This window comes from Pseudophryne corroboree, chromosome 6, assembly GCF_028390025.1.
Source record: "Pseudophryne corroboree isolate aPseCor3 chromosome 6, aPseCor3.hap2, whole genome shotgun sequence".
NCBI classification, from domain to species: Eukaryota; Metazoa; Chordata; class Amphibia; order Anura; family Myobatrachidae; genus Pseudophryne; species Pseudophryne corroboree.
This window is the reverse complement of record NC_086449.1, coordinates 150,011,478-150,038,601: the sequence shown is the minus strand read 5'-3', so window position 1 is coordinate 150,038,601 and position 27,124 is coordinate 150,011,478. Positions and strand designations below refer to the sequence as shown.

The 27,124-nt window shown below is 45.1% G+C and overlaps 1 protein-coding gene and 2 non-coding genes across 3 annotated transcripts in view; all 3 read right to left on the bottom strand.

The window, feature by feature from the left end:
* Positions 1-27,124, bottom strand: part of SNRNP200 (small nuclear ribonucleoprotein U5 subunit 200) — a 122,674-nt gene that overhangs the window by 1,405 nt on the left and 94,145 nt on the right. Inside the window, exons 34-43 of the mRNA XM_063932018.1 lie at positions 9,174-9,325; positions 8,697-8,805; positions 8,506-8,614; positions 8,044-8,233; positions 7,559-7,723; positions 7,344-7,465; positions 6,815-6,958; positions 6,545-6,721; positions 6,268-6,428; positions 125-206 (exon numbers count right to left, since the gene is read on the bottom strand). Of these exons, the coding sequence (XP_063788088.1) occupies positions 125-206; positions 6,268-6,428; positions 6,545-6,721; positions 6,815-6,958; positions 7,344-7,465; positions 7,559-7,723; positions 8,044-8,233; positions 8,506-8,614; positions 8,697-8,805; positions 9,174-9,325 (1,411 nt within the window). The remainder of the gene's footprint in view (positions 1-124; positions 207-6,267; positions 6,429-6,544; positions 6,722-6,814; positions 6,959-7,343; positions 7,466-7,558; positions 7,724-8,043; positions 8,234-8,505; positions 8,615-8,696; positions 8,806-9,173; positions 9,326-27,124) is intronic.
* LOC134938699 (U5 spliceosomal RNA) lies at positions 2,525-2,639 on the bottom strand. The gene has a single exon (XR_010181205.1). It is a non-coding gene; the product is annotated as a U5 spliceosomal RNA (small nuclear RNA).
* LOC134938790 (U5 spliceosomal RNA) lies at positions 4,166-4,282 on the bottom strand. Its single transcript, XR_010181258.1, has one exon. It is a non-coding gene; the product is annotated as a U5 spliceosomal RNA (small nuclear RNA).

Sequence of the window (27,124 nt, the reverse complement as noted above, 5' to 3'; positions counted from 1 at the left end):
ACAACAGAAAATAAACCAAAAAACATTGCCACTAGCGCAAGCAATTAGAAGGGGAAAACATGAGGATTAGTAAAAATTCTTTAACTCAATGAATCGCAGAAAGCATCAGTAAGTATAAACATACCTGCGGGAAGAGGGGAGCGATGACGGGTCCTGTAACTTCCTCCTCTCGTTCCAGCTGCACAAGCACCACAACAGCTCCGCCACTGGAAAGACAACATCATTACACACAGCAGACCACAAGATGTATACATGACACAAAGCACACTGATAGCCGGAACCATTCACATGGGGACTGTGACATCTGCTGCATTTAGCTCCAGACCACGATACACTTGAGCATCACGTAGCAGCTATTCCCATATGCTGAAGACTAGAAAATAGGATTTTGGTACTTACCAGGTAAATCCTTTTCTTTGAATCCATAGGGGGCACTGGAGTACTCTTGGGATATGGACGGGCGTAGCCGAACAAGGGCACTGAATATTTAAATTTAGGACCCTCCCCCCCCTCCATATCCCCGAGTACCTCAGTGTACGACCTCAGTGTTTTTTACTGAGCGAACAGGAACGATATAGAGAGGTTGACAATGGAGAATACCTATAACATAACGGACAACAACAATGTTGACCCATAACCTTACTGTCAACTAAACAGGTGACACCATAACCGATAGAACTTTATAAATTTGAACCAATCGGTGAAAATGTGTTACCATAAGCTCCTCTGAGCTTAATATCAATGAAGTAAAACTTGTTACCCTAAGCTCCCTTGAGCTTAAAACAACCCAGGTAAAACTGCTCTGGGTGGGCGTCCAGTGCCCCCTATGGATTCAAAGAAAAGGATTTACCTGGTAAGTACCAAAATCCTATTTTCTTTATCATCCACTAGGGGTCACTGGAGTACTCTTGGGACGTACCAAAGCTTCCCTCGTGGGCGGGAGAGCTGTTTGATACTTGTAACAGTAGGCAGCCGAAAGCTAGATGCTGATGGCGCCACCATTTATAACGTGTAAACGTGCACCAACATGGTGCACATGAAGGCTATATAGCCGCGTTTTAGACACTCCACGACCCACTGGGTCTGACATTCCCACAGAACCTGTGGGATGAGCTATTACTGACGTAGGCGATTGTAACTTAGCCTTAAAGTAAACCTGACTTGTAGTCATTATTATTACCCAACTGGATAATGTCTGCTAAGAAACTGGCTAACCCCAGTTGGCAGTATCATAGAGAACAAACAACGTATGCATATCACGTACTGTTGACGTTCGGGACATATATAAACGCGTAATGCGTGTACCACATTCAGAATTCTAGAATGTGCTGTCCACACAGGAACCCCTATTGGTATATTGATGTGAAGAATACGAAAGCGTGATTCGTCCGAAGATCTGCTTTGTCATGAGAAAACTCAAATACGGTGGCTTGGAATACAAGGCACCCAAATATGAAAACAAAACCCTTGCTGAAGCCAAGGCTATAAGAAAATTGTTTTCCAAAGTGAGAAACTTAATTCCCATTTGTTGAAAGGGTTCAAAATATGAAAACTGTAAGAAATCTGAACCCAACTTCAAGTCGCCTGGCGCTGTAGGTGGGATAAATAGAGTGTGAACTTTGATGACACCTTGTATAAAGATGTGTACAGACGCCAATAGAGGCAAACGTCTTTGAAATTAAGTTTACCACACAGATACCTGCACTCTTCGTGCAGATCAACGCAGTTTTCCATCCCACCCTGTTTAACAGAATACGGGTTACTTGAAGGATGATGTTGGAAACTTCCGAGGTTTACACCCTATGTAAGCACACGAAATTTTGTAAAAATTAGCTGCCTTAAACGGCTTACTATTTCGTAACCTGGTTATACTGTAATGCTCAATTTCTTAAGAGGGCGGTCTGCACCCTCCTCCCGTCAACCGCAGCTGCGGTACATAGATAATAGGTACATAGGTAACTATGGGTAAACTAACGTTCCCTGATGTAACAGGTTGGACGTATTATGAGCGGGTCAAGATCGTGTGCAAGTATTCCTTGAACATTCGAGAAGCAACTTCTCCGAAACCCATGAGCTACCACCAGTATGACTGTGACAAACTGTCTTATGAGCCGTTTTGACAACGGAGAGAGCAGCTGAAACTGGTGGAGCCAGATACACGATGCTGAATGACCACATGAATGTGAGAGACTCCACCGCCACTGCCCTTGTGATCTGTTTTGTACACATACTGAGCTTTTGTAATTGTGGCGAGATGCCATCATGTATACTTGAGGGTAACCCCCTTCTGTGGACTCCCATATGAAACACCTCTGGATTTAATGTCCAGTTTTCAGGATCCAAATCCTGACGGGTGAGATCCTCTGTCTAACAGATGTCCACTCACGTAATGATCTCTTGACATTTTCACATAATGGTGTTCTAAGCCATTGAGGATTTGAGTCACATGCTGCATTACCATGCGGCTTCTTGGTTCTTACTGGTTGTTGTGTATGCAACTGCCGTTGCCTTGTTTGACTGCTTAAGCCCAGCGTGAGGCAGGCATCAAAAAATTACATGAAACTCACGGTTATTCCTCTCTACAGAAATATTTAGTAAAAGGCGAAAGATTTATTCGTTCTTAAGAGAAACCAGAGTATATACCTGGTCAGCATTGTAAAATGCACAGAGTTCTAGGACCTTTATCGACAGCAATCTGTCGTGTTTTAGAACCTTTGTTGCTGATTTTAACTACAAATCCTGACCCTCTGCGACTGTCGTCCAGAGTATATGCACCCTTTTCCCTCTGTGGGAAACGCGAGTGAAGGGTGGCGAACTAAATTGAAAACACATCTTTATTCTTAATAGGTGAATACACCAATGTACCGCTAGTGTGCGTGTTTTGCACTAATTACTAGACGTACATTTGTTATTGCTGGTGTAGTAGGTAAAAGTCTTGCCGTATTTATCATCTTACCTAAGCATTGACATCGTTTAGACGGAATTAGATGTGATTGTTTTCGAACTTGATCTGCTACCGCAGTATACCTTAGTAGCGCAAGTTAAAGGAACTTTGTTGAGACAGAGTTCTTATGTGAGATGAGTTATCATCCCAACCTCCCTTTGGTAAATACCCAAAGCGATAAACAACGGTAGACATGAAATGGTTAATGGTTGTGGCGATCTGCAACCGCTAGAACCTGTGAAGAACAAACCGGACTGGGTAAATACGCATTCAAATGCAATTCTGCAATTGTGTGGCTCCAATAAGCCAATACTAACCGCAGAAAATCCATTTTCTAACTGTAGTAAATGACTTGCTGATTGATATTGCAACGGAGCTGTTTGGTTTTGCTCAAACAGAGGGGAATAAGTAACTCTGACTCTGTTGGCGTACTACTGCCTGGTTTATAAACCAGCAAAGACTAAATGACAACCTGCCAACCGTTTGACAGAGGCAGTTTTGTCCTTTAAGCTGTAAATAGCTGAGACCTGTATGAGTTGAAGTCCTGAAACCTCGCAAATGTAACATGTAAAGACGCGCTTCCACAATTGTAAAAGAAGTCATCAAACCACTGGCTTGCTGACTGTAACGTCCTGTCGTTACAAGGCGTGACTGTTCCTTATAAAGGGATAAAACGCCGTTACAAATATACTCAAATTTATGAGCAACCAGGCTCTGGCCTTGTCGCGCTTAACTAGCGACAATGAAAATAACCGGCGTTAGCAGAAGCTTTACAGATATACTCTGCGGCTTCTTTTACCAGTGATCGTCATTGTTTGATACATAGATTCTAGTGACCCAAATGTATCCTGGGTTTTTGACAGAAAATCATCTAGCAATGGCGGGTCGCGTCCTTTTGGAAACGATTATGTATGGTTGTTAACAACCCCCCCGCACTATCTGAGTGCTGGTCTAATGTACCCTTTTCACTCGTAGTTATAATTTGACATAGAATCGAGTTAAATAAACACTCTGGTACCCAAAGGAAAATTGGCCCTTTGGAAGACTGTCTTTTGTTAGGGCTGGCGGAGTCATTCCGAGACTCCGATGTTACCGCTCTTTTAATTTGAATTGCCAATGTTAACATAGGATTTTTAAAATTATTTCTAGTCTGCACTATAGCCTTACTCGCTATGTAGACAGACACCATAAAATAATAGGCAATAGACAGACACTTGCACGACTTAATGAAGTTATTATGTGTCATATATATATATATGTTATCAAGCTTGTTTCTCTCTACGGAAATCTTTAGCAACAAACGAAAGATTTATTAGATATGAAGAGAAATCAAAACATTTTCTTTTATGTGAAAAGCAGTTCACATGGGCATATGAAACCCGAACCAAATTCCTACTAACTTCCCTGCGCCTCTGGTGGCTGAGAGATGTAGGGCAGGAATGTTCTAGAATTAATTAGAAATACAGATTACATGGCTAACTTATGTGAAAACCTGACCCAAAAATTCCTACTAACACCCCTGCGCCTCCTTGTGGAGTATAGGTGTATGGGTCTGGAATTATAACCTGGAAGAACAGCAATGATTAAAATGACCTCATGCCATGCTTCCACTGAAAATCACAGGACAGGTTACCTGCTGCAGCGTTAATATATAGGCTTAATAGCCTATTATACCTTAAATATAGGCTCAATAGCCTATTCTACAGTTACAGGTCTATTATACAGTAAACTCCGTGCAGTTTACAATACATTATGCAGCCTTATACTTTAGTTAGCCTTCCAGTTATTTTCATTAACTGTTTAAACACTAAGCAGTCTTACCCCATGCAGCCTTCTGCTGCTATGGCTTTTCTCAACACTGCCTGCAGTGAATTATCCAACATATCTTATTCCCAAGCAGCCTTTGCTGCTGCTATGGGTAAATAACTTGTTTAAAAACTGTCTTATTTAGAACTGAGCAGTGTCTTATTTAGAACTGAGCAGTGTATTAACCCATGCAGCCTTTGCTGCTGCTATGGCCTTTACTCACCGTCACCCCCCCCGCAGCCGCGCTGCTTGTGATGTAGCTTCTCCCTGTGCAGCGCCGGAAGCGAGTGCAGGGAGCTTGGGGAAACCCGGGGAGCGCTGCTATATTGCGCCGGGGAGCCCTAGGAACGGGCGGCGCCTCATACAGCAGTGGCCGGGTGCAGCGCTGGAAGAGCGGCCGGCGTCTTTAGTGACGTACGGCCGCTCGGAGCTTTAGACCCGGGTACGCAGAGTGGCTGCTTGAGCGGCGCTCGCGTACAGTGGCTGGGAGAGCGGCCGGCGTCTGAGTGACGTGCGGCCGCTCGGTTACCGTGCTGGGAGAGCGGCCGGCGTCTGAGTGACGTGCGGCCGCTCGGTTACCGTGCTGGGAGAGCGGCCGGCGTCTGAGTGACGTGCGGCCGCTCGGTTATCACCCCCCTGCTGGGAGAGCGGCCGGCGTCTGAGTGACGTGCGGCCGCTCGGTTATCACCCCTGCTGGAAGAGCGGCCGGCGTCTGAGTGACGTGCGGCCGCTCGTTACAGTGCAGAGTACTGGTACATTGGCTGGGCGAGCGGCCGGCGTCTGTGAGTGACGTGCGGCCGCTCTCTCGTTCAGCGGGGTCTCTGTAAGCGGCGGGCAAAGCAGCGGTAAAAATAAATGCTTTCCCACACAGCAGGGCGGCAGCGTGAGCTGACCGCCCTGACCCCCCCCCACCATACCTTAGTGTCGCACTTCTGTAAGCTCCGTCCAGATTGTGACGGGGCTTCCATCCTGGCTGTGACGGGGCTTCTTACTGTAAGCACCGTCCAGTTTTCAGCTCTCCTCCTGGCTGTGACGGGGCTTGTAATCTCCGTCCAGTTGCAGTAGGAGACAGTCTGCCTGTGGCTGTGAGGGTGCTCTTTGTGAGGACCGACACGCCATGCGCTGTCTTGTAGCGCCTGTGGCTGTGAGGGTGCTCTTTGTGAGGACCGACACGCCATTCGCTGCCCGTGCAGCGGCACTATCCCGGACCCATGTTTTTCCAGAAACTGGGAAGGGATGTGCTAAGTGTAAAAATAAAAATTAAAAATAAAAATTTAAAAATAAAAATCCAAGTGTGGATATACCACAAGCCTTGTTCGTGCTGTGAGCACCGAAAAAACACTGAGGTCGTACACTGAGGTACTCGGGGATATGGAGGGGGGGGAGGGTCCTAAATTTAAATATTCAGTGCCCTTGTTCGGCTACGCCCGTCCATATCCCAAGAGTACTCCAGTGACCCCTAGTGGATGATAAAGAAATATACTAAGTCTTACTTGCACAACTATGCATACTCTCACCTCCTAATGGAGTCCTTGTCTGCCACCTCATAGGACAGTTCAATGTTGGGATACCGGTTACAGAACCTGGCTACATCTGCCATCTGGCCATCGGAGAGCTGCAGGAGTTCTGTACGATCCTCATCCTCCATCTCCATAATATCGAATACACTTTCCACTCCCTGCGTTACACATGAGAGACAATTTAGAGTGTTCCACATAAGCTGGTGTATGTGCAGTGGACACTACTACTATCAGCAAGCTATATTACATGTCTTACAGCGCTATATGTTGTTACCTTGTCTGTGCATCGCTTGATGTGCTCAATGGTAAAGTGCGGCAACTGTTTGAGATAGGAGTCCTTGGACCACATGGCTTGGGTGACCATTTGTGCCAGTTCCATAGCAGCGAGGGCTGGGCTGAGCCAGCCATTACTGGAGAGCACATCCACACACGCCTGGATGAGGCGGATTGCCTGGTGACGTGGAGAGACAGATGACAGGTAACATTAGTTTTGAGTGCGACTAAATGCAGATTTGCAGCACGTTTGGTTGTGCTCGTTTCTCACCTTGCTAAGGATCTCCTCTGTATCTGACTGAAGCTCAGCACTCAGCTGCATGCGGGAGAGATGAGCCTGAAGCAGCAGGTTGGTCTTGACATGAGGGTCATTGAATCTGGGGTTGGTAAGTTTATGGGGGACTTTCTGCGCCAGCTGAAGAACGAGAGGTTAAATGAGACAATGTAAATCACTGCAGAAAATGCCATATCACTCTAAAACATTTCTGGAGTTTTTCTGCATTACTTTAAGGTTCCCCGCATGTATCTACAGGGTCCACAGTGGATATCGGAAGTATGTGCCGATGCCACACGGTGAGTTACACTGGAGAGGTGACCGGATGCAGATACCTCCATAAAAAGCACCTTTACAACTTATTTATGCAGTTTAAGCAAACTTCCTTCACAATTCAATTAAAACAAATAAATAGTGAGAATAAAAAAACCTGCCCATTACAATTGGTCCATTGTTTTACCACTTCTACATCATTATTACACTCAATGCTGCAGCAAGTCCATGCTACAGCAGCGCCAACTCTCACCTGACGCAAGAGGTTGTCCTCGCGGTGGCGGATAGGTATGCCCTCATACTCCGCAGCATTGGAGATAATTTCAATCAATCCACGTACTTTGGTTTTAGCATTCAGGGACATGCTGAAAAGTTCTGAGAAGGGAGTGGGGGAAAAAAAAAAAAAGTCAGATGGGCGAACATTAAGGTATATAATAGGGAAGGGTGCAGCAAATTAGCTTTGTTCACCTATTGTGGTGTAGTTGATGTAATAATAAGCCGCTATCATGCCCAGATTAAGAGGCGCAACATCCATTTCATCTTCAACGCTGATACACTTAGACTGTTCCAAGTCACTAAGCGTCTGTTCTACCAGTTCCGACAAGTGGTCTGAGAGATGTCTGTGAGACACACCTGAGACAGAATCAAGAGAACAAAACCGCAGAGATGTCATTCACACATTTACATTAAAACACACAAGGAAAACATGAACAAAGTAATTACAGAACAGACAGGCCGGCAGAGCGAAGACAATAGTATACTGGAAGAAAGGAATCTGACAAACGAATTTAAAAGCGAAGAAAATTTAAAGAGTGGGAGAGAAGGAAGCACAAAAGGTCTGACATGAATAAGTTGTCAACCAGAGATGGTGATATTATAAGCAAGCGAGACAGAATGAGGGTAGATGTGATGGTTGCAAAGTCAAAGTATAGCAAGAGATCTCCTGTGCGCACCCTGCAAGTTGTAGTAGTTGGGATTCTGTGTCATACGCCTGTACAGGAACGTCCAGGTCAGGTAGTCCACTGCATCCTGTTTGTTCTCTATGGTTTTGGTGACAATCTCAGCATTGAAATGGTCGTGTAAGCAGTGATCCAGGTGAGATTCCACTGGGAGAGGCTCGTACAGGAACTTTTTAAAGAAATCCTAGGAAGGAGTATAAAAAGAAATGTTGGAGAAATGACAAGCAACAAAGACACACAAAGATGATAATAATAGAAGATATATAAAAATCATAATGGAGCAGACAAGTAGGTAACAGAAACATGTAATGAAAAGAGAAAACTAAAGTGCACAAAACACAAAAAAAGCAATATAAGAAATACAAAACTTCAGGTTAGATGATCTGAATGTCTAGGTTTAATGTGAAATATAACGTTATGCATAGTTAAAGTAGAAAGTGCTCGCTCAACCCCCACCTTCTTTGATCCTTGACACATAATGACGCACCGCCCTTCGTCATCCTGCAAAGGTCGGTTTGCATATCCCACCATCTGGAGAACGTCATAGATGGGATAATCCACATAGCTAGATGGAAGAAAGGACAGCAATAAGAGGAGAACAGAAAAATAAGAACCCCTCACCTTTCACAAAACTCAGCTATACGTACGCGTGAATCTTTCCATTGTAGTACTGAGTGTCCATGATGATGACCAGGTGAGCAGCAATGTTAAGACCCCAACAAAGACTGCGAGAAGCTACAATCACCTGCACTGCACCTGCCGTGGTCAGACAAAACAGTGTCAGCCAAATAAGGAGGAGGAGGTTTCTAAAGTACAGGATAGTGAAATGCATCGGGGAGTTAGGGAAACTTGAGTATGGTGGAGTGCAGAGGGGGAGGAGCGAACTACAATTTAAAAGAACTTTAAGTGTAAGGCTCTACTCATCCACCCATCTATACACCAGTGTATACTCCAGTGTTCCCTAGTAGATGGAGAAAAGAAGGCTACAACGAAAGCAGCTGGGCCTGTTTCTAAAGATGCGAAGGTGGAGTCTAAAAGAAGAAAACAGAGGAGAAGACAGCAAAGACAAGGGAGGGTCAGACATAAAAAAAACATTCACTGTAACACAGATTGTTCATTTCTACCAGAGTCGAAGAGTTGTTCAACGATGCGTCGCTCCAAGGAGGAGAGCCCCTCGTGCAGATAGCCTACGCCATTCAGCAGTGTCTCTTTCAAAGTGCCGTCGCTGAGCTTATCCAGGTATGGCGCCAGATCCTTTTCTGTGCAGTGTAGAAACCTTAGGGAAAAGACCAGCACCATCATTGGGCAGTACGGATGGTGTAATGGTTAGCATTACTGACTCACAGCACTGAGGTCATGGGTTCCATTCCCACCATGGCCCTAACTCTGCAGAGTTTGTATATTCTCCCCGTGCTTGCGTGGGTTTCCTCCGGGTACTCCAGTTTCCTCCCACAATCCAAAAAGAGGATTTTGGTACTTACCGATATATCCATTTCTCTGAATCCTCTAGGGGACACTGGAGTCATATACAATAGGGGTGTGAAGCTTGCAACCGGAGGTGTGGCACAATCTAAAAATTAGCATTGTCTGCACAGCCGGCTCCTCCCCCTTCACATCCCTCAGTTTGGAAAATTTGACCGAGAGAGAGCAGGACATGAAACTAGAGCACATGGCGAGGAACCGAACCGTACCACATATCAAACATCAAACAGCTTCCGAGTAATTCTTAACAGAAAAACCAATGCTGTTTGCACAAAATGTTTGAACAAGAACCTTGAACACAGCAGGTTGACAGCACCGAGGCGGGCGTCCAGTGTCCCCTAGAGGATTCAGAGAAATGGATTTATCGGTAAGTACCAAAATCCTCTTTTCTCTTTCATCCACTAGGGGACACTGGAGTCATATACAATAGGGGACGTCCCAAAGTTATCCCCCAGGGAGGGTGTGCTGTCAGTGGTCTGCAAAACTAAACGTCCGAACTTAGAGTGTCCGGACGCAAAGGCATCAAACTTGTAAAATTTCGCGAACGTGTGGGTTGAGGACCACGTCGCCGCTCTGCAAAGTTGAGTAGTGAAACCACCTCTGACGGCCCTCCACAAGGCACCCATTGATCTGGTAGGAGCACCCGTATGAGCCGGAACCCGTTTGCCAAATGGCAAGTCGAATCCATGGAGACAAAAGCAGCTTAGATGCTGGCCAACCCTCAAAGAACAAACAATGGTCCGACAGTTTGAAGGCCGACGTAACTTGTACGTATACCCGGAAAGCTTGGATAACAGCCAAAGAAACATCCCCATCTGTGAGACTCTGAAAAGATGGAACCACAATTGGCTGGTTTACGTGAAACCCCGAAACCACCTTAGGAAGGAACCTGTTCTTGTACGGAGTTCTGCTCTAACCCCATGCGACATTCAAAGGACTCCTACGATAGGGCTCCCAACATAGAAACCCGCCTGGCCGAAACCAAGGCAAGCAATAACGTGACCCTGTCAAAGGTATAGTTCAGCTCTGTTATTGCTAACGACTCAAATGTTGGAGATCTGAAAAATTCCAGCCCACATTATAGTCCCATGGCGCATTCGTAGGGCGAAAAGGGGGTTGTATCCTCAGAACCCCCCGTAAAAAAAGCCCGAACCTCTGGCAAGAATGCCAAACGCTTGTTGACATAGGATGGAGAGAGCCGAAACCTGAACGTTCAGAGAGCCCAGCCTCAGTCCCACATCCAGACCGTCCGAAGGAACAGCAAAAGTCTGGATAAGTGGAAGTTCGTCGAATTCCACCCACGTTATTGACACCAGTCCATGTACCTCTTCCAAATCCTGTAGTAGTGTATGGCTGTGACCAGCTTCCTAGCGGTAATTATCGTAGGAACGGTCGTTCTTGGTATCCCTCTGTGTGTTAAGATCCGGGTTACATTAGTCCCGCCGTTAAATCTTGGAACAGTCACTGAGATAGCAGGTCCTCCCTTTGAGGTAATCGCCAACGATCTTCCACCAGTAACCCTCGCCGGATTGAGTACCAACTCCTGTGGGGCCAATCTGGTGCCATTAGAATTGCCCGTACTCATTCTCGGTTCCACCGTTACAGAACCCTGGGTATGAGGGGGAAAGGTGGAGAAATAAAAACCCTCTTGTGACACCAAGGAAGTGTTACTGCGGTCACTCCTGCTGCTGCTGGATATCTTGTCCTGGACACAGATCTGGGCAGCTGATGGTCTCGCCGAGACGCCATTAGATCGACTAGAGGTAGACCCCATCTCCTCACCACCCTGTCGAAAATCTGTGGACGTAGGCACCACATTCCCGGATGCATGTCCTGGCAGTTGAGATCATCTGTTTTCCAGTTTCCCACACCTGGAATGAACACTGCTGAGAGGATGATGTTTCGCCTTTCTGCCCACAACAAGATCTTTGTGGCTTTCATTAACGCCATCCTGCTCTTTGTTCCCCCTTGATGGTTTATGCAAGCAGTCGTCGTGACATTGTCCGACTGTATCTTTAAGTGTTGACCCATGACTAGGTCTGCGGCTAAGAGAAGCGCACCGCCAACTGCTCTCAGTTCGAGAATGTATTTGGGCAGGCTGCCCTTCATGATCTAAGCCGGCAATAACTGACTGGATTTATTCCATCTGGAATCTGCAAACCGTTAGGACTTTGTACCACTAGAGCGGCATCCCAACCTCTGAGATTGGCGTTCGTTTTCAGGATCCTCCAATCCCAAATGCCGAATCTCTTGCATGCTGCGAGATTCTTGTGCAACGACCACTAAATCAGTAGGTTCGTATGTGTGGAGGAAGTTGGATTCTTTGATGTAGAAGCCATTGCGAATCTGCTCCCTGAGCAATGAGTTTCATCTGGAATGTTCGGGAATGAAGTCTGCTGTACCGGAGAGCTGTGAATGACGCCACCCTCTTCTCGAGAAGTAGCACACAGAGGTGTAGAGAAACAGTCTGTGTCCTTAGTACCTGAGCCAGTAACCTTTGTGGGTCCTTGATCTAGTGCTCTGGTAGGAATACTCTCAATTTTATAGTGTCCAATATGAGACAGAGGAATTGAGTCCGTTGATTTAGCATGAGGTTGGATTACTTTGATGAGATGCTGAGCATCCTCTATCAGCTGTTTCTGAGATGAGGTCTATATCAGTAGATCATCTTGAGAAGGTATGATCGTGACCCTCAACTGTCTCAATGCTGTCACCACTATTGTTATGATCTTTATAAAGATTCTTGGGGCTGATGATAGACCGAATGGCAGGGCCCTGATTCGGTAGTAATTCCACACTGGCGCAAATCTTAAGTAAGCTTGGTGAGGGGTCCCAATCGGAATATGAAGGTATTTTGCATTACCAAAAGTTTTGAATAAAATCCCGTTCCTCATTGAGGGTCAGGGACTGGCCACTTAAGCCTTTGTATCTAGGAGTCTTTGAATTTGCCTTCTGTAACGCTCGTGCTCGCAATGGGCACCTTAGGCCCTCGCACTGCTAATAAACAGCCTGAGTGTACACTCCTGTAACTCTATCCTGTAACCCTGGGAAATATCTGCTGACCCAGACGTCTGGTGATGTCTTGGCCCAGACGTCCCCAAAGTGGACCCTAGGTGAGCAGGGAGACCCTCATGCTTTTCTGGTGTCGACTGTCTTCTGGCTTGGTACGACAGCGATCGAATGAACTTAAACACTGGTCCCGAGCAACCTCCTCTAACGTGTGAAGTGGTGCTTGAGTAAGAAATAGGTAGAACGGTAGATTTCACTGTAGGTACCTGTAAAATCTACTTGTCGAACTCATCATATAACATCTAAACCCCAAAATGGAATAGCCTCTACTCCGGGAATCGGAGACCACTAGCCATTCTCTGAGCCAGAAAATTCAAAATTCTTCTAGTGGAAATGTCCGAAATCGAGATACGGGACGCTATTCTACTAGCAACCCTTGAAGTCTGACACATATAAATCGCTGATTTTCGAATATGCTCCGATAACTGAGAAATTTCCTCTAGGCGACTTTCTTACGCCCAGCCCATGCGACAAATGTGCTGTTATAAAATGATTTTAATGCAGTGTGCACCCTGCGACATGACGTATCCTTTAAGGCGGTCACTTTAGGTATAGGTGACATTTGTCAACGAGGAGAGGGATACGAATAAATTGAAAACTCTCTGGTTCCTGAACTCCTTACGTCAGGAAGCGTAGCATCTACATAACCGCTTTTATAAGGGAATCTAAGCTCCTGATCCAAGGCAGACTCAATTATCTCGCCCTTTCATCTATAATAAGACCCTCATCCTCCTTTGTGTAAGATGGGGAGGGTTCTCCAAAATGCCCTGCTCACATTGCATAATGCCTGTGCAGGAGGGATTAAGTTAAATCAGAATACCTCCATGGTCTTTGATAATCCCTCAGCCCCTTTGACTGCTGTTTGCGGAATTTTGACATTGCTTTTGAAAGCTTTGTCAGAGCTTGACCGCGGCGGAAACCTTGCTCCCATGTTGAGCGCCTTTAAATAAACAGGAAACGCATACCCAGGAGTCACCCAAACTAGCGCTGATCTTATTACCGTTTGTGCACACAAACTAAGCTCTTGGTAAGTGCTTTTAACATTTGAAGCCGTACTCCAGAGAGCGCTGCTCGGTGCTTTCCACCTTTATAATAGGAACAGAAAGACCGTAACGGGTGTTTTTTTTTTTGATAGGTATCTTGAGATGCCTGTTAGGGCTTGCTCCCATGACCTTGGCGGAGCCTTCCTCCCGTGCCGGGCGCCCTTAACTAGACAGGCCACGCATAGCCGGGAGCTGCTCACCCTGTTACTAAATTTTGTGCAAACATAATCAGTGTTGGTGGTACGTGATTCTTTTAAAGACCGTACCCCATAGAGCGCTCCTCAGTGCTTTCCCCCCCTTTTATTAGGGACAGAAAGACGGGAACGGGTGGCGGGAGTAAAGGTATACTGGATTCATCTGGCTGGATCTTACTAACCAGTACATACAAAACACAAAAATAAAATAAAAATTAAGAATAATATCAATAATAAGATTTTACTTACCGATAAATCTATTTCTCGTAGTCCGTAGTGGATGCTGGGGACTCCGTCAGGACCATGGGGATTAGCGGCTCCGCAGGAGACAGGGCACAAAAATAAAGCTTTAGGATCAGGTGGTGTGCACTGGCTCCTCCCCCTATGACCCTCCTCCAAGCCTCAGTTAGGATACTGTGCCCGGACGAGCGTACACAATAAGGAAGGATTTTGAATCCCGGGTAAGACTCATACCAGCCACACCAATCACACCGTACAACTTGTGATCTGAACCCAGTTAACAGTATGACAAACGTAGGAGCCTCTGAACAGACGGCTCACAACAATAACAACCCGATATTTTTTGTAACAATAACTATGTACAAGTATTAAATATGGTTGAAGGCTGCGCTCACATTGGGGGATGGTGGCTGAGTGTGCAGCTGACCTGGAGGTGTCCCACCTCCTGTTACAATTGCGTATTTCGTGGTGGTCAGCGCGCTCTAAAGGGTGTGCGAGGGATTGGATTGATTGGAGAGGTGGATGGTGGTGTGTGAAGTGATGTGTTCTCTGTGTATCTATTTGTAGGGGATGTGGTAATGATCACTCGATGTAAATGAAATATAGGATTTTATTTGGATGTAATAGGATTAATATTCCATAGTCAATAATGAATGTCCCAGGTTGGTTCACCACTTATCAGGTGTGTCTTGCAGACTACCCTTTCTCTGAGTATACCCTCCTATTGGTATACTGATGGAGCTACAGCTCAGGTAAATGTTAGGTATGCCCTAGGGGCCACCTTTACCATAGGTGTGGATGGTCCTATGTATCCTCTGATGCTGTGTCTATTGTTAGGTTTGTGGTTAAGTTTATGGTGTGACTAGTGCGGCGTCCCGCCTGTCAGACCCTTCCGTGTGTGGCAACGAGTGGCGTGGTCATATACTGTGTAATGAAACTTACCGCCGGGGGCAGGTGCTACCTGCCGCCGGTGACCAGTTCTTAGCCGTCCTCAAGCCTGTGTTCCTCGATGTATCCTCTCTGGGTGTCCTCCGTGTCTCAGAAGCCGCGCACCTTGTCTGTAAATGCCGGTCTCCTAAACTCCCGTCCCGTCCTCTGACTTCCTGGTTCGCGCGTCACGTGCCGGGTCACGTGAGCGCGATGTGTGCGGAAGCGTCTCCTTCTCCAGCCGGAGAGAGGAGAATGTATGTGGCAATGTCGGTAGTAAAGTCTGTGGGTCCCAACGCGTTTCAGCACTGATGCCTTTTTCTAGGGTTACCCATATGGTGTTCAGTGGCTTATTTATGCTGTGATCGCTTTCCTGATTGGTCCTTCCTCGGTGTCCCAATCTCTATTCTGATTGGGAGGCGGACATGTCAATCATCCAGATTAGGTGTCAGTGATTGGATGTGTGACTGTTTTGATTGTGTACATGAATTGGGTGTTAATCGGATATCCTTTACATAGGAAACCTTGTATTTATGTTGATGTGTGTTAACCTGCATGGTGGAAGAAGGTTGTGTACCAAAAAATGTACTGTTGGAGGGGAGATACTGAATGTTTTTTGTTGTGATATAAAGAAATTGTCACCGTTAGTGATACTGTGAATATTTTCTATATTGTGATAGAAGGAATTGTCACAGTTAATGGTACTGTGAACATGAATGGATATTTGTTAATATAATGCATGTGTGTTGTTATTGTGTGGTCGTAATTGTCACAGTTAATGGTACTGTGAACATGGTTGGATATTTGTTAATATATTGCATGTGTGTTGTTATTGTGTGGCCGTATATGTCCTTTACTGATGATTGCGGACCAGGGTGATATGGTGGTATGTGTCGATGACTGGCCCATATTGGGGAGGGAAGTGGTGCAGAAGGTCTCAAATGGGGGGATGTGGGATCAGCTTGTACTAAATGGCTGTTGCTGATTCTAGTAAATTGTTCTGGTGCGTGTATTGTATGCTGCACCAAAAGTGTCAGCAGTACCTAGCTAGATTTTGTTAATATGAACATTGAGGATGAGCGAGTGTGGGGGGGGGGATGAAAGGGCAGGTGGGGATAGGATTGCAGGTACATTATTTTTGCTGTAGCTGTGATTTACATGGCAGTGGTCGTGTTGTACTCTATATTAAGGCCTCGTGGTGCGAGTGTCTTTAGATTGAAGATCCACCTGAGTTCTTCTCTATTGATTTTTTTCACATAATCCCCCCCTCGCCAGTTGTTAGTAACCTGTTGTATTGCTATGAATTGTATTTTGGATGGGTCCTGCATGTGTGTCTCCTTGAAATGTTGTGAGACGCTGTGTTGTTCATAGCCTTTCTTTATGTTGTGGATGTGTTCAGAGATCCTGATCTTAAGTGTTCTAATGGTACGCCCGACATATTGTAGTCCGCACGGGCATGTGATCAGATATATAACCCCTTTTGTGTGGCAGGAGATTTCTTCCCTAATGGTGTATTTCTGACCTGTGGTGTTCGATGTGAACTCAGTGGTTCCTTTAGTTGATCTTGAGTTGGATGTTCTACAACCTAGACATGATCCACAATAATGGAATCCCTGCCTCTTCCCTGTGCCGTGTAATTTTGTCTGTTGTGGTCTGGTTGGTGGAATGTGGTTGTGTACAAGTTTGTCCTTGAGATCTGGGGCTTTCTTGTATACTATTTTGGGTTGTGAGGGTAGTATTCTTGCTAGGGTTTCATCTTGCATAAGGATCGTCCAGTGTTTTAATATACTCTGTTTTATTTGACCTGCTCCAGTGTTGTATTGTGTAACAAAATAGATGTCCTTATTGTTTTGTTTTTCGTCCCTTTCTTTGTATTTAAGAAGATCTTTCCTGTCTGTGTTTTCCAATTTTTTGTAAGCTTTGTGTACAATTTCTTTATCATAATTTTTGTCTATAAATTTTTGTTTGAGGTCTAGTCCCTGTGTACGGTAGTCTTCTATTTGTGTGCAGTTTCTTCTTAGTCGTGTAAATTGTCCTGTCGGGATGCTTTGGAGCCAATTCGGGTGGTGGCCACTTGTGGATAAAATGTAGCTGTTGACGTCCACCTGTTTGTGATGTGTGCGGGTGTGGATCTGATTGTCCTTGATGTAAATGTCTAAGTCAAGGAAAACTGCTTGTGTCTTGCTGTGCTTAGTGGTGAATTGTAAATTTCTATCGTTGTTGCTGATGTATAGTGGGAATGTATTTAGGTCATGTTCTGTCCCTTTCCATACAAGTATGATATCGTCAATGTATCTGCGCCAGAGGACCAGGTTCGCCCCAAAGTCATGCCCCTTCCAGATGTGATCCTCCTCCCACTTGCTCATGAAAAGATTCGCATAACTTGGTGCGAACCTGGTCCCCATGGCGGTCCCTGTCTGTTGTTTGTAATATTCGTCCTCAAACCATGTATAGTTATGCTCCAATATGAATTGTATTGCCCTGATTATGAAGTCAGTCTGTGCCAATGGTATTGTGGCATCTTGTGACAGAAAGTGTTTGGAACTGTCAGTCCCTTGGTCATGTTTTATGATGGTATAGAGGGATGTTACGTCACTGGTCACTAGTATCAAGTATTGCAGACAATCCGCACTTGGGATGGGCGCCCAGCATCCACTATGGACTACGAGAAATAGATTTATCGGTAAGTAAAATCTTATTTTCTCCGACGTCCTAGTGGATGCTGGGGACTCCGTCAGGACCATGGGGATTATACCAAAGCTCCCAAACGGGCGGGAGAGTGCGGATGACTCTGCAGCACCGAATGAGAGAACTCCAGGTCCTCTTTAGCCAGGGTATCAAATTTGTAGAATTTTACAAACGTGTTCTCCCCCGACCACATAGCTGCTCGGCAGAGTTGTAATGCCGAGACCCCTCGGGCAGCCGCCCAGGATGAGCCCACCTTCCTTGTGGAATGGGCCTTGACAGATTTAGGCTGTGGCAGGCCTGCCACAGAATGTGCAAATTGAATTGTGCTACAAATCCAACGAGCAATCGTCTGCTTAGAAGCAGGAACACCCAACTTGTTGGGTGCATACAGTATAAACAGCGAGTCAGATTTTCTGACTCCAGCCGTCCTTGAAATATATATTTTCAATGCCCTGACAACGTCCAGCAACTTGGAATCCTCCAAATCGCTAGTAGCCGCAGGCACCACAATAGGCTGGTTCAGGTGAAACGCTGACACCACCTTAGGCAGAAAATGAGGACGCGTCCGCAGTTCTGCCCTGTCCGAATGGAAAATCAGATATGGGCTTTTATACGATAAAGCCGCCAATTCTGACACTCTCCTGGCTGAAGCCAGGGCCAGTAGCATGGTTACTTTCCATGTAAGATATTTCAAATCCACCGATTTGAGTGGCTCAAACCAATGGGATTTGAGAAAATCCAAAACTACATTAAGGTCCCACGGAGCCACTGGGGGCACAACCGGGGGCTGTATATGTAGTACTCCTTTTACAAAAGTCTGGACTTCAGGAACTGAAGCCAATTCTTTCTGGAAGAAAATCGACAGGGCCGAAATTTGAACCTTAATGGACCCCAATTTGAGGCCCATAGACAATCCTGTTTGCAGGAAATGTAGGAATCGACCCAATTGAAATTCCTCCGTGGGGGCCTTCCTGGCCTCACACCACGCAACATATTTTCTCCAAATGCGGTGATAATGTTGTGCAGTCACCTCCTTCCTGGCTTTTACCAGTGTAGGAATGACCTCTTCCGGAATGCCTTTTTCCCTTAGAATTCGGCGTTCAACCGCCATGCCGTCAAACGCAGCCGCGGTAAGTCTTGGAATAGACACGGTCCCTGCTGAAGCAGGTCCCGTCTTAGAGGCAGAGGCCACGGATCTTCCGTGAGCATCTCCTGAAGTTCCGGGTACCAAGTTCTTCTTGGCCAATCCGGAGCCACGAGTATCGTTCTTACTCCCCTTTGCCGTATAATTCTCAGTACTTTTGGTATGAGAGGCAGAGGAGGAAACACATACACTGACTGGAACACCCACGGTGTTACCAGAGCGTCCACAGCTATTGCCTGAGGGTCTCTTGACCTGGCGCAATACCTGTCCAGTTTTTTGTTGAGGCGAGACGCCATCATATCCACCTTTGGTTTTTCCCAACGGTTCACAATCATGTGGAAGACTTCTGGATGAAGTCCCCACTCTCCCGGGTGTAGATCGTGTCTGCTGATGAAGTCTGCTTCCCAGTTGTCCACTCCCGGAATGAACACTGCTGACAGTGCTATCACATGATCTTCCGCCCAGCGAAGAATCCTTGCAGCTTCTGCCATTGCTCTCCTGCTTCTTGTGCCGCCCTGTCTGTTTACGTGGGCAACTACCGTGATGTTGTCCGACTGGATCAACACCGGCTGACCCTGAAGCAGGGGTTTTGCCAGGCTTAGAGCATTGTAAATCGCTCTTAGCTCCAGTATATTTATGTGAAGAGACATCTCCAGGCTTGACCATACTCCCTGGAAGTTTCTTCCCTGTGTGACCGCTCCCCAGCCTCTCAGACTGGCATCCGTGGTCACCAGGACCCAGTCCTGTATGCCGAATCTGCGGCCCTCTAACAGATGAGCACTCTGCAACCACCACAGAAGAGACACCCTTGTCCGTGGCGATAAGGTTATCCGCTGATGCATCTGCAGATGCGATCCGGACCATTTGTCCAGCAGATCCCACTGAAAAGTTCGTGCGTGGAATCTGCCGAATGGAATCGCTTCGTAAGAAGCCACCATCTTTCCCAGGACTCTTGTGCATTGATGCACAGACACTTTCCCTGGTTTTAGGAGGTTCCTGACAAGTTCGGATAACTCCCTGGCTTTCTCCTCCGGAAGAAACACCTTTTTCTGAACCGTGTCCAGAATCATTCCCAGGAACAGCAGACGTGTCGTCGGGGTCAATTGAGATTTTGGAAAATTCAGAATCCACCCGTGCTGTTGCAGCACTACTTGGGTTAGTGCTACTACGTCCCCCAGCTGTTCCCTGGACCTTGCCCTTATCAGGAGATCGTCCAAGTAAGGGATAATTAATACGCCTTTTCTTCGCAGAAGAAACATCATTTCGGCCATTACCTTGGTAAAGACCCGAGGTGCCGTGGACAATCCAAACGGCAGCGTCTGAAACTGATAATGACAGTTTTGCACCACGAACCTGAGGTACCCTTGATGTGAAGGGCAAATTGGGACATGCAGGTAAGCATCCTTGATGTCCAGGGACACCATAAAGTCCCCTTCTTCCAGATTCGCTATCACTGCTCTGAGTGACTCCATCTTGAACTTGAATTTTTGTATGTACAGGTTCAAAGATTTCAGATTTAGAATAGGTCTTACCGAGCCGTCCGGCTTCGGTACCACAAATAGTGTGGAATAATACCCCTTTCCCTGTTGTAGGAGGGGTACCTTGACTATGGGAGATTTTTTTGCTGCGCCAATGTGTCTCAATTATCTTAATAAAATTTTTTACAAAGCTGATAGCTTAGAAATAAGATCCCAGGTGTCAGAAGTGTGTGCGCCTCTATAAGGAGTAGTGTGTTACTCCTAGACTGATGAACTAGAGAGGAAAAAAAAAATAGAAGCGCTCAACACTAACTGACCCTGTGATCCAAAATTAAATCACAACCAAAGTGTCCAAAGGGATTTTTGATATAGTAAAATATATTTATTACAATACAATAAAATTAGCACAATAAACCAGATATATATCTGACATAAAAACCCTTATCCTCACTGAAATTATGTTATCAACAGATATTCTACATTCATATCAGTTACAAGTGTCAGCTAGATGACTAGTAGCAATATAGTTGTAACAATTGTTGCAATAGAGTAACCAAGCTGTTTATTTGGCACTATTGAATATATACTCAGACACAATTGTTAAATGTAGAATTAATTATAGATATGGAATACACTCATAGGCTCTATATACCAGAGCTGTATTCTGACACGTCTCTAAAGTTCCAGGAGCCGATGGCAGGTGATAATGAATAATTAAATTACCTCTCCGGTAAGGCTGGCTGGTCCCGAGCGTCCTCGGGTGAGTCCAGAAAGCCTAGATTGAACTGCAGAGTTAAAAGCACTAACCGTGCTAGCCGGGGTCCCGCTGTTGAGTCTGCTATCCCTGGGCGTGCACCGCCCGTTGCAGTTTGTAGGGAAAAGACAGGTAGATGACGGCTATATTGGAGAGCCCGCTGCAGGAAAATGCACCTTAGTGGAACTCCTCGATCTCCCTGGACTGGCACCGTCCGTTGGAGATGTAGGGGAGAGAGGCTGCTGGTTAACCACTGGTGCTGTGCGGAGTTGGAAGTACGGCTTTATCCTGTCCTGGCTGACGCACTGTTTGCTCCCGTGAAAGAATTACCGGAGCCGTGCGGAGAGTATCAGATACAACAATCGGTCAGTGAGGCGTAAGGGGGAGGAGTCCTGACGCGTTTCGTCACGTGACCCGTGACTTTTTCAAAGATGACTCCAATAGCTGTGTGCACTCTATTTAAGGTATTCATAACAAATTACCCACAGGTTTATTCAATTCAATCAGCACAATCAGTAATTTACCTGTTACAAAATAATCCCTTCAGGACACCTTTGGTTGTTTTAAAACTAATTAAAAAACTATTTATAACGACGGTTAGGTGGAGGCTCTCTCTCTCCACAACAACTGTTTGTTAGTACCTATTGCAAGGCACCACATAGAACAGTGTAAGACAATGGCGGAGTTAATTTATACATAAAAGCAAATAGATATAAAAAAATATATATAAAGAAATATATATATATATATATAATATTATATTAACACAATAAAAATAATAAAGAATGAAATAAAGAGATATAATTGCTTTAATAATCATTCAAATTATTCAATTTATTATTATTTTATATTACTATTTTTAATTTATTATCTACATTCCATATTTTACTTTTTATCTTATTTTTTATATATATCTTTAATCATTACTCTGGCAGCTGTCAACGGAAATCACAACGTAGATTAAATGTGAAATATATTAGATAAAAATACGTTAGCATAATAAAAATAAAAATAAAGATATAAAGATATTAAAAAATATATTTATATAAAGAATATAAATATAAATAAAAATGAAAATCAAAAATAGAAAATAGAAAAAGGTCACCAATTAAAACTAGAGAAATGAGCGTATAAACTAAGGAGACAGTATGTGCTGGGCCCAATAGTTCTATGGTACTAGTCCTGTTTAAGTACCCATAATTGTGATAAAGTCAATAATCATGGGTAACACAGGCGTAACATTCTAAAGGGCTTTCTTAAACATGGGCTCTCAAGGCATTTTTTTCAATCCCATAATTAGGACCCTAAAGGTCTAGTAATTGTGGGTATTGAAACCATCAGTACTACAATCAGAGGGGGAGACAGGTTTGGCAGATTATGCCGCAGGGAGAATTTCTGGATACACCGGTTGCGGACCCTCAGCCCTGAGGGCCTCAACGAATATATCGAAATTGATCCATAATATAGCGTATAGAACTTCGACCTCCCCGTCCACTCCTCCTCCTTTTCTTTTCTTCTCTTCACTTTTAGTCAACTTCACATCTATTACTTCGCCATTGTCCTCTCTGATTTCCCTTATATTATAGGGAAACCTTGGGTCTCTCCCTATTCTTGAAGCTGCTCCCTATGCAGATCATATCGTATTGGACCGTTAGAGCATTATTAATGATTATTGATCTCTCCACCCATGGAAAAGGTGTGGAAGTTGGAACAACTATCTATAGCCCTCTCTTTTAAAATGGGTTTACCCATGATTATTGACTTTATCACAATTATGGGTACTTAAACAGGACTAGTACCATAGAACTATTGGGCCCAGCACATACTGTCTCCTTAGTTTATACGCTCATTTCTCTAGTTTTAATTGGTGACCTTTTTCTATTTTCTATTTTTGATTTTCATTTTTATTTATATTTATATTCTTTATATAAATATATTTTTTTATATCTTTATATCTTTATTTTTATTTTTATTATGCTAACGTATTTTTATCTAATATATTTCACATTTAATCTACGTTGTGATTTCCGTTGACAGCTGCCAGAGTAATGATTAAAGATATATATAAAAAATAAGAAAAAGTAAAATATGGAATGTAGATAATAAATTAAAAATAGTAATATAAAATAATAATAAATTGAATAATTTGAATGATTATTAAAGCAATTATATCTCTTTTTATTTCATTCTTTATTATTTTTATTGTTAATATAATATTATATATATATATATATATATATATATATTTCTTTATATATATTTTTTTATATCTATTTGCTTTTATGTATAAATTAACTCCGCCATTGTCTTACACTGTTCTATGTGGTGCCTTGCAATAGGTACTAACAAACAGTTGTTGTGGAGAGAGAGAGAGCCTCCACCTAACCGTCGTTATAAATAGTTTTTTAATTAGTTTTAAAACAACCAAAGGTGTCCTGAAGGGATTATTTTGTAACAGGTAAATTACTGATTGTGCTGATTGAATTGAATAAACCTGTGGGTAATTTGTTATGAATACCTTAAATAGAGTAGAGTGCACACAGCTATTGGAGTCATCTTTGAAAAAGTCACGGGTCACGTGACGAAACGCGTCAGGACTCCTCCCCCTTACGCCTCACTGACCGATTGTTGTATCTGATACTCTCCGCACGGCTCCGGTAATTCTTTCACGGGAGCAAACAGTGCGTCAGCCAGGACAGGATAAAGCCGTACTTCCATCTCCGCACAGCACCAGTGGTTAACCAGCAGCCTCTCTCCCCTACATCTCCAACGGACGGTGCCAGTCCAGGGAGATCGAGGAGTTCCACTAAGGTGCATTTTCCTGCAGCAGGCTCTCCAATATAGCCGTCATCTACCTGTCTTTTCCCTACAAACTGCAACGGGCGGTGCACGCCCAGGGATAGCAGACTCAACAGCGGGACCCCGGCTAGCACGGTTAGTGCTTTTAACTCTGCAGTTCAATCTAGGCTTTCTGGACTCACCCGAGGACGCTCGGGACCAGCCAGCCTTACCGGAGAGGTAATTTAATTATTCATTATCACCTGCCATCGGCTCCTGGAACTTTAGAGACGTGTCAGAATACAGCTCTGGTATATAGAGCCTATGAGTGTATTCCATATCTATAATTAATTCTACATTTAACAATTGTGTCTGAGTATATATTCAATAGTGCCAAATAAACAGCTTGGTTACTCTATTGCAACAATTGTTACAACTATATTGCTACTAGTCATCTAGCGGACACTTGTAACTGATATGAATGTAGAATATCTGTTGATAACATAATTTCAGTAAGGATAAGGGTTTTTATGTCAGATATATATCTGGTTTATTGTGCTAATTTTATTGTATTGTAATAAATATATTTTACTATATCAAAAATCCCTTTGGACACTTTGGTTGTGATTTAATTTTGGATCACAGGGTCAGTTAGTGTTGAGCGCTTCTATTTTTTTTCCTCTCTAGTACCTTGACTATCACCTGCTGAGAATACAGCTTGTGAATGGCTTCCAATACCGTCGCCCTGTCTGAGGGAGACGTTGGCAGAGCAGACTTTAGGAACCGGCGAGGGGGAGACTTCTCGAATTCCAACCTGTAACCCTGAGATACTATCTGCAGGATCCAGGGGTCCACCTGTGAGTGAGCCCACTGTGCGCTGAAATTCTTGAGTCGACCCCCCACCGCCCCTGAGTCCGCTTGTAAAGCCCCAACGTCATGCTGAGGGCTTTGCAGAAGCCGGGGGGGGGCTTCTGCTCCTGGGAAGAAGCTGCTTGGTGCACTCTCTTACCCTTTCCTTTGCCTCGGGGCAAATATGACTGTCCTTTCGCCCGCTTGTTCCTATAGGAACGAAAGGACTGCGGCTGAAAAGACGGTGTCTTTTTCTGTTGGGAGGGGACCTGAGGTAAAAAGGTGGATTTCCCGGCTGTTGCCGTGGTCACCAAATCCGATAGACCGACCCCAAATAATTCCTCCCCCTTATACGGCAATACTTCCATATGCCGTTTGGAATCCGCATCACCTGACCATTGTCGCGTCCATAAACTTCTTCTGGCAGATATGGACATCGCACTTACTCTCGATGCCAGAGTGCAAATATCCCTCTGAGCATCTCGCATATAAAGAAAAGCATCCTTTAATTGCTCTAAAGTCAATAAAATACTGTCCCTATCTAGGGTATCAATATTTTCAGTCAGGGAATCCGACCAAACCACCCCAGCACTGCACATCCATGCAGAGGCGATGGCTGGTCGCAGTATAACACCAGTATGAGTGTATATACTTTTCAGGGTAGTTTCCAGCCTCCTATCCGCTGGATCCTTGAGGGCGGCCGTTTCAGGAGACGGTAACGCCACTTGTTTTGATAAGCGTGTGAGCGCCTTATCCACCCTAGGGGGTGTTTCCCAGCGCGCCCTAACCTCTGGCGGGAAAGGATATAATGCCAATAACTTCTTTGAAATTAGCAGTTTTCTATCGGGGTTAACCCACACTTCATTCAATTCGTCTGATTCAGGAAAAACTACAGGTAGTTTTTTCAGACCCCACATAATACCCCTTTTTGTGGTACATGCAGTATCAGAGATATGCAAAGCCTCCTTCATTGCCGTGATCATATAACGTGTGGCCCTACTGGAAAATACGTTTGTTTCTTCACCGTCGATACTAGATTCGGTGTCCGTGTCTGGGTCTGTGTCGACCGACTGAGGTAAAGGGCGTTTTACAGCCCCTGACGGTGTCTGAGACGCCTGTACAGGTACTAACTGGTTTGCCGGCCGTCTCATGTCGTCAACTGATTTTTGTAATGTGCTGACATTATCACGTAATTCCATAAACAAAGCCATCCATTCCGGTGTCGACTCCCTAGGGGGTGACATCACCATTACCGGCAATTGCTCCGCCTCCACACCAACATCGTCCTCATACATGTCGACACATACGTACCGACACACAGCAGACACACAGGGAATGCTCTTATCGAAGACAGGACCCCACTAGCCCTTTGGGGAGACAGAGGGAGAGTTTGCCAGCACACACCCAAGCGCTATAAATATATAGGAACAACCCTATAGAAGTGTTGTCTCCCTTATAGCAGCTTAATATATCAAAAATCGCCAAAAAAGTGCCCCCCCCTCTCTGTTTTACCCTGTTTCTGTAGTGCAGTGCAGGGGAGAGTCCTGGGAGCCTTCCTCGCAGCGGAGCTGAGCAGGAAAATGGCGCTGTGTGCTGAGGAGATAGGCCCCGCCCCCTATTTCGGCGGGCTCTTCTCCGGTGTCTGTGAGGCCTGGCAGGGGTTAAATACATCCATATAGCCCCAGGGGCTATATGTGATGTATTTTTTAGCCAGAACAAGGTATTCTCATTGCTGCCCAGGGCGCCCCCTGCAGCGCCCTGCACCCTCCGTGACCGCTGGTGTGAAGTGTGTGACAACAATGGCGCACAGCTGCAGTGCTGTGCGCTACCTCATGAAGACTGAAAAGTCTTCTGCCGCCGGTCTCTGGACCTCTTCACTTTTCGGCATCTGCAAGGGGGTCGGCGGCGCGGCTCCGGGACCGGACTCCATGGCTGGGCCTGTGTTCGATCCCTCTGGAGCTATGGTGTCCAGTAGCCTAAGAAGCCAATCCATCCTGCACGCAGGTGAGTTCACTTCTTCTCCCCTAAGTCCCTCGTTGCAGTGAGCCTGTTGCCAGCAGGACTCACTGTAAAATAAAAAAACCTAAAAACTTTTTCTAAGCAGCTCTTTAGGAGAGCCACCTAGATTGCACCCTGCTCGGACGGGCACAAAAACCTAACTGAGGCTTGGAGGAGGGTCATAGGGGGAGGAGCCAGTGCACACCACCTGATCCTAAAGCTTTATTTTTGTGCCCTGTCTCCTGCGGAGCCGCTAATCCCCATGGTCCTGACGGAGTCCCCAGCATCCACTAGGACGTCAGAGAAAATAATAATAATAATAATAATAATAATATCACCAGCCACGTTGCAACCCTTACACCCTCAACTGTATTTCAGTTCTGAGGTCGGGGTTGTGATCCAGTCGTTCCCATCATTTCATCGGGATCTTT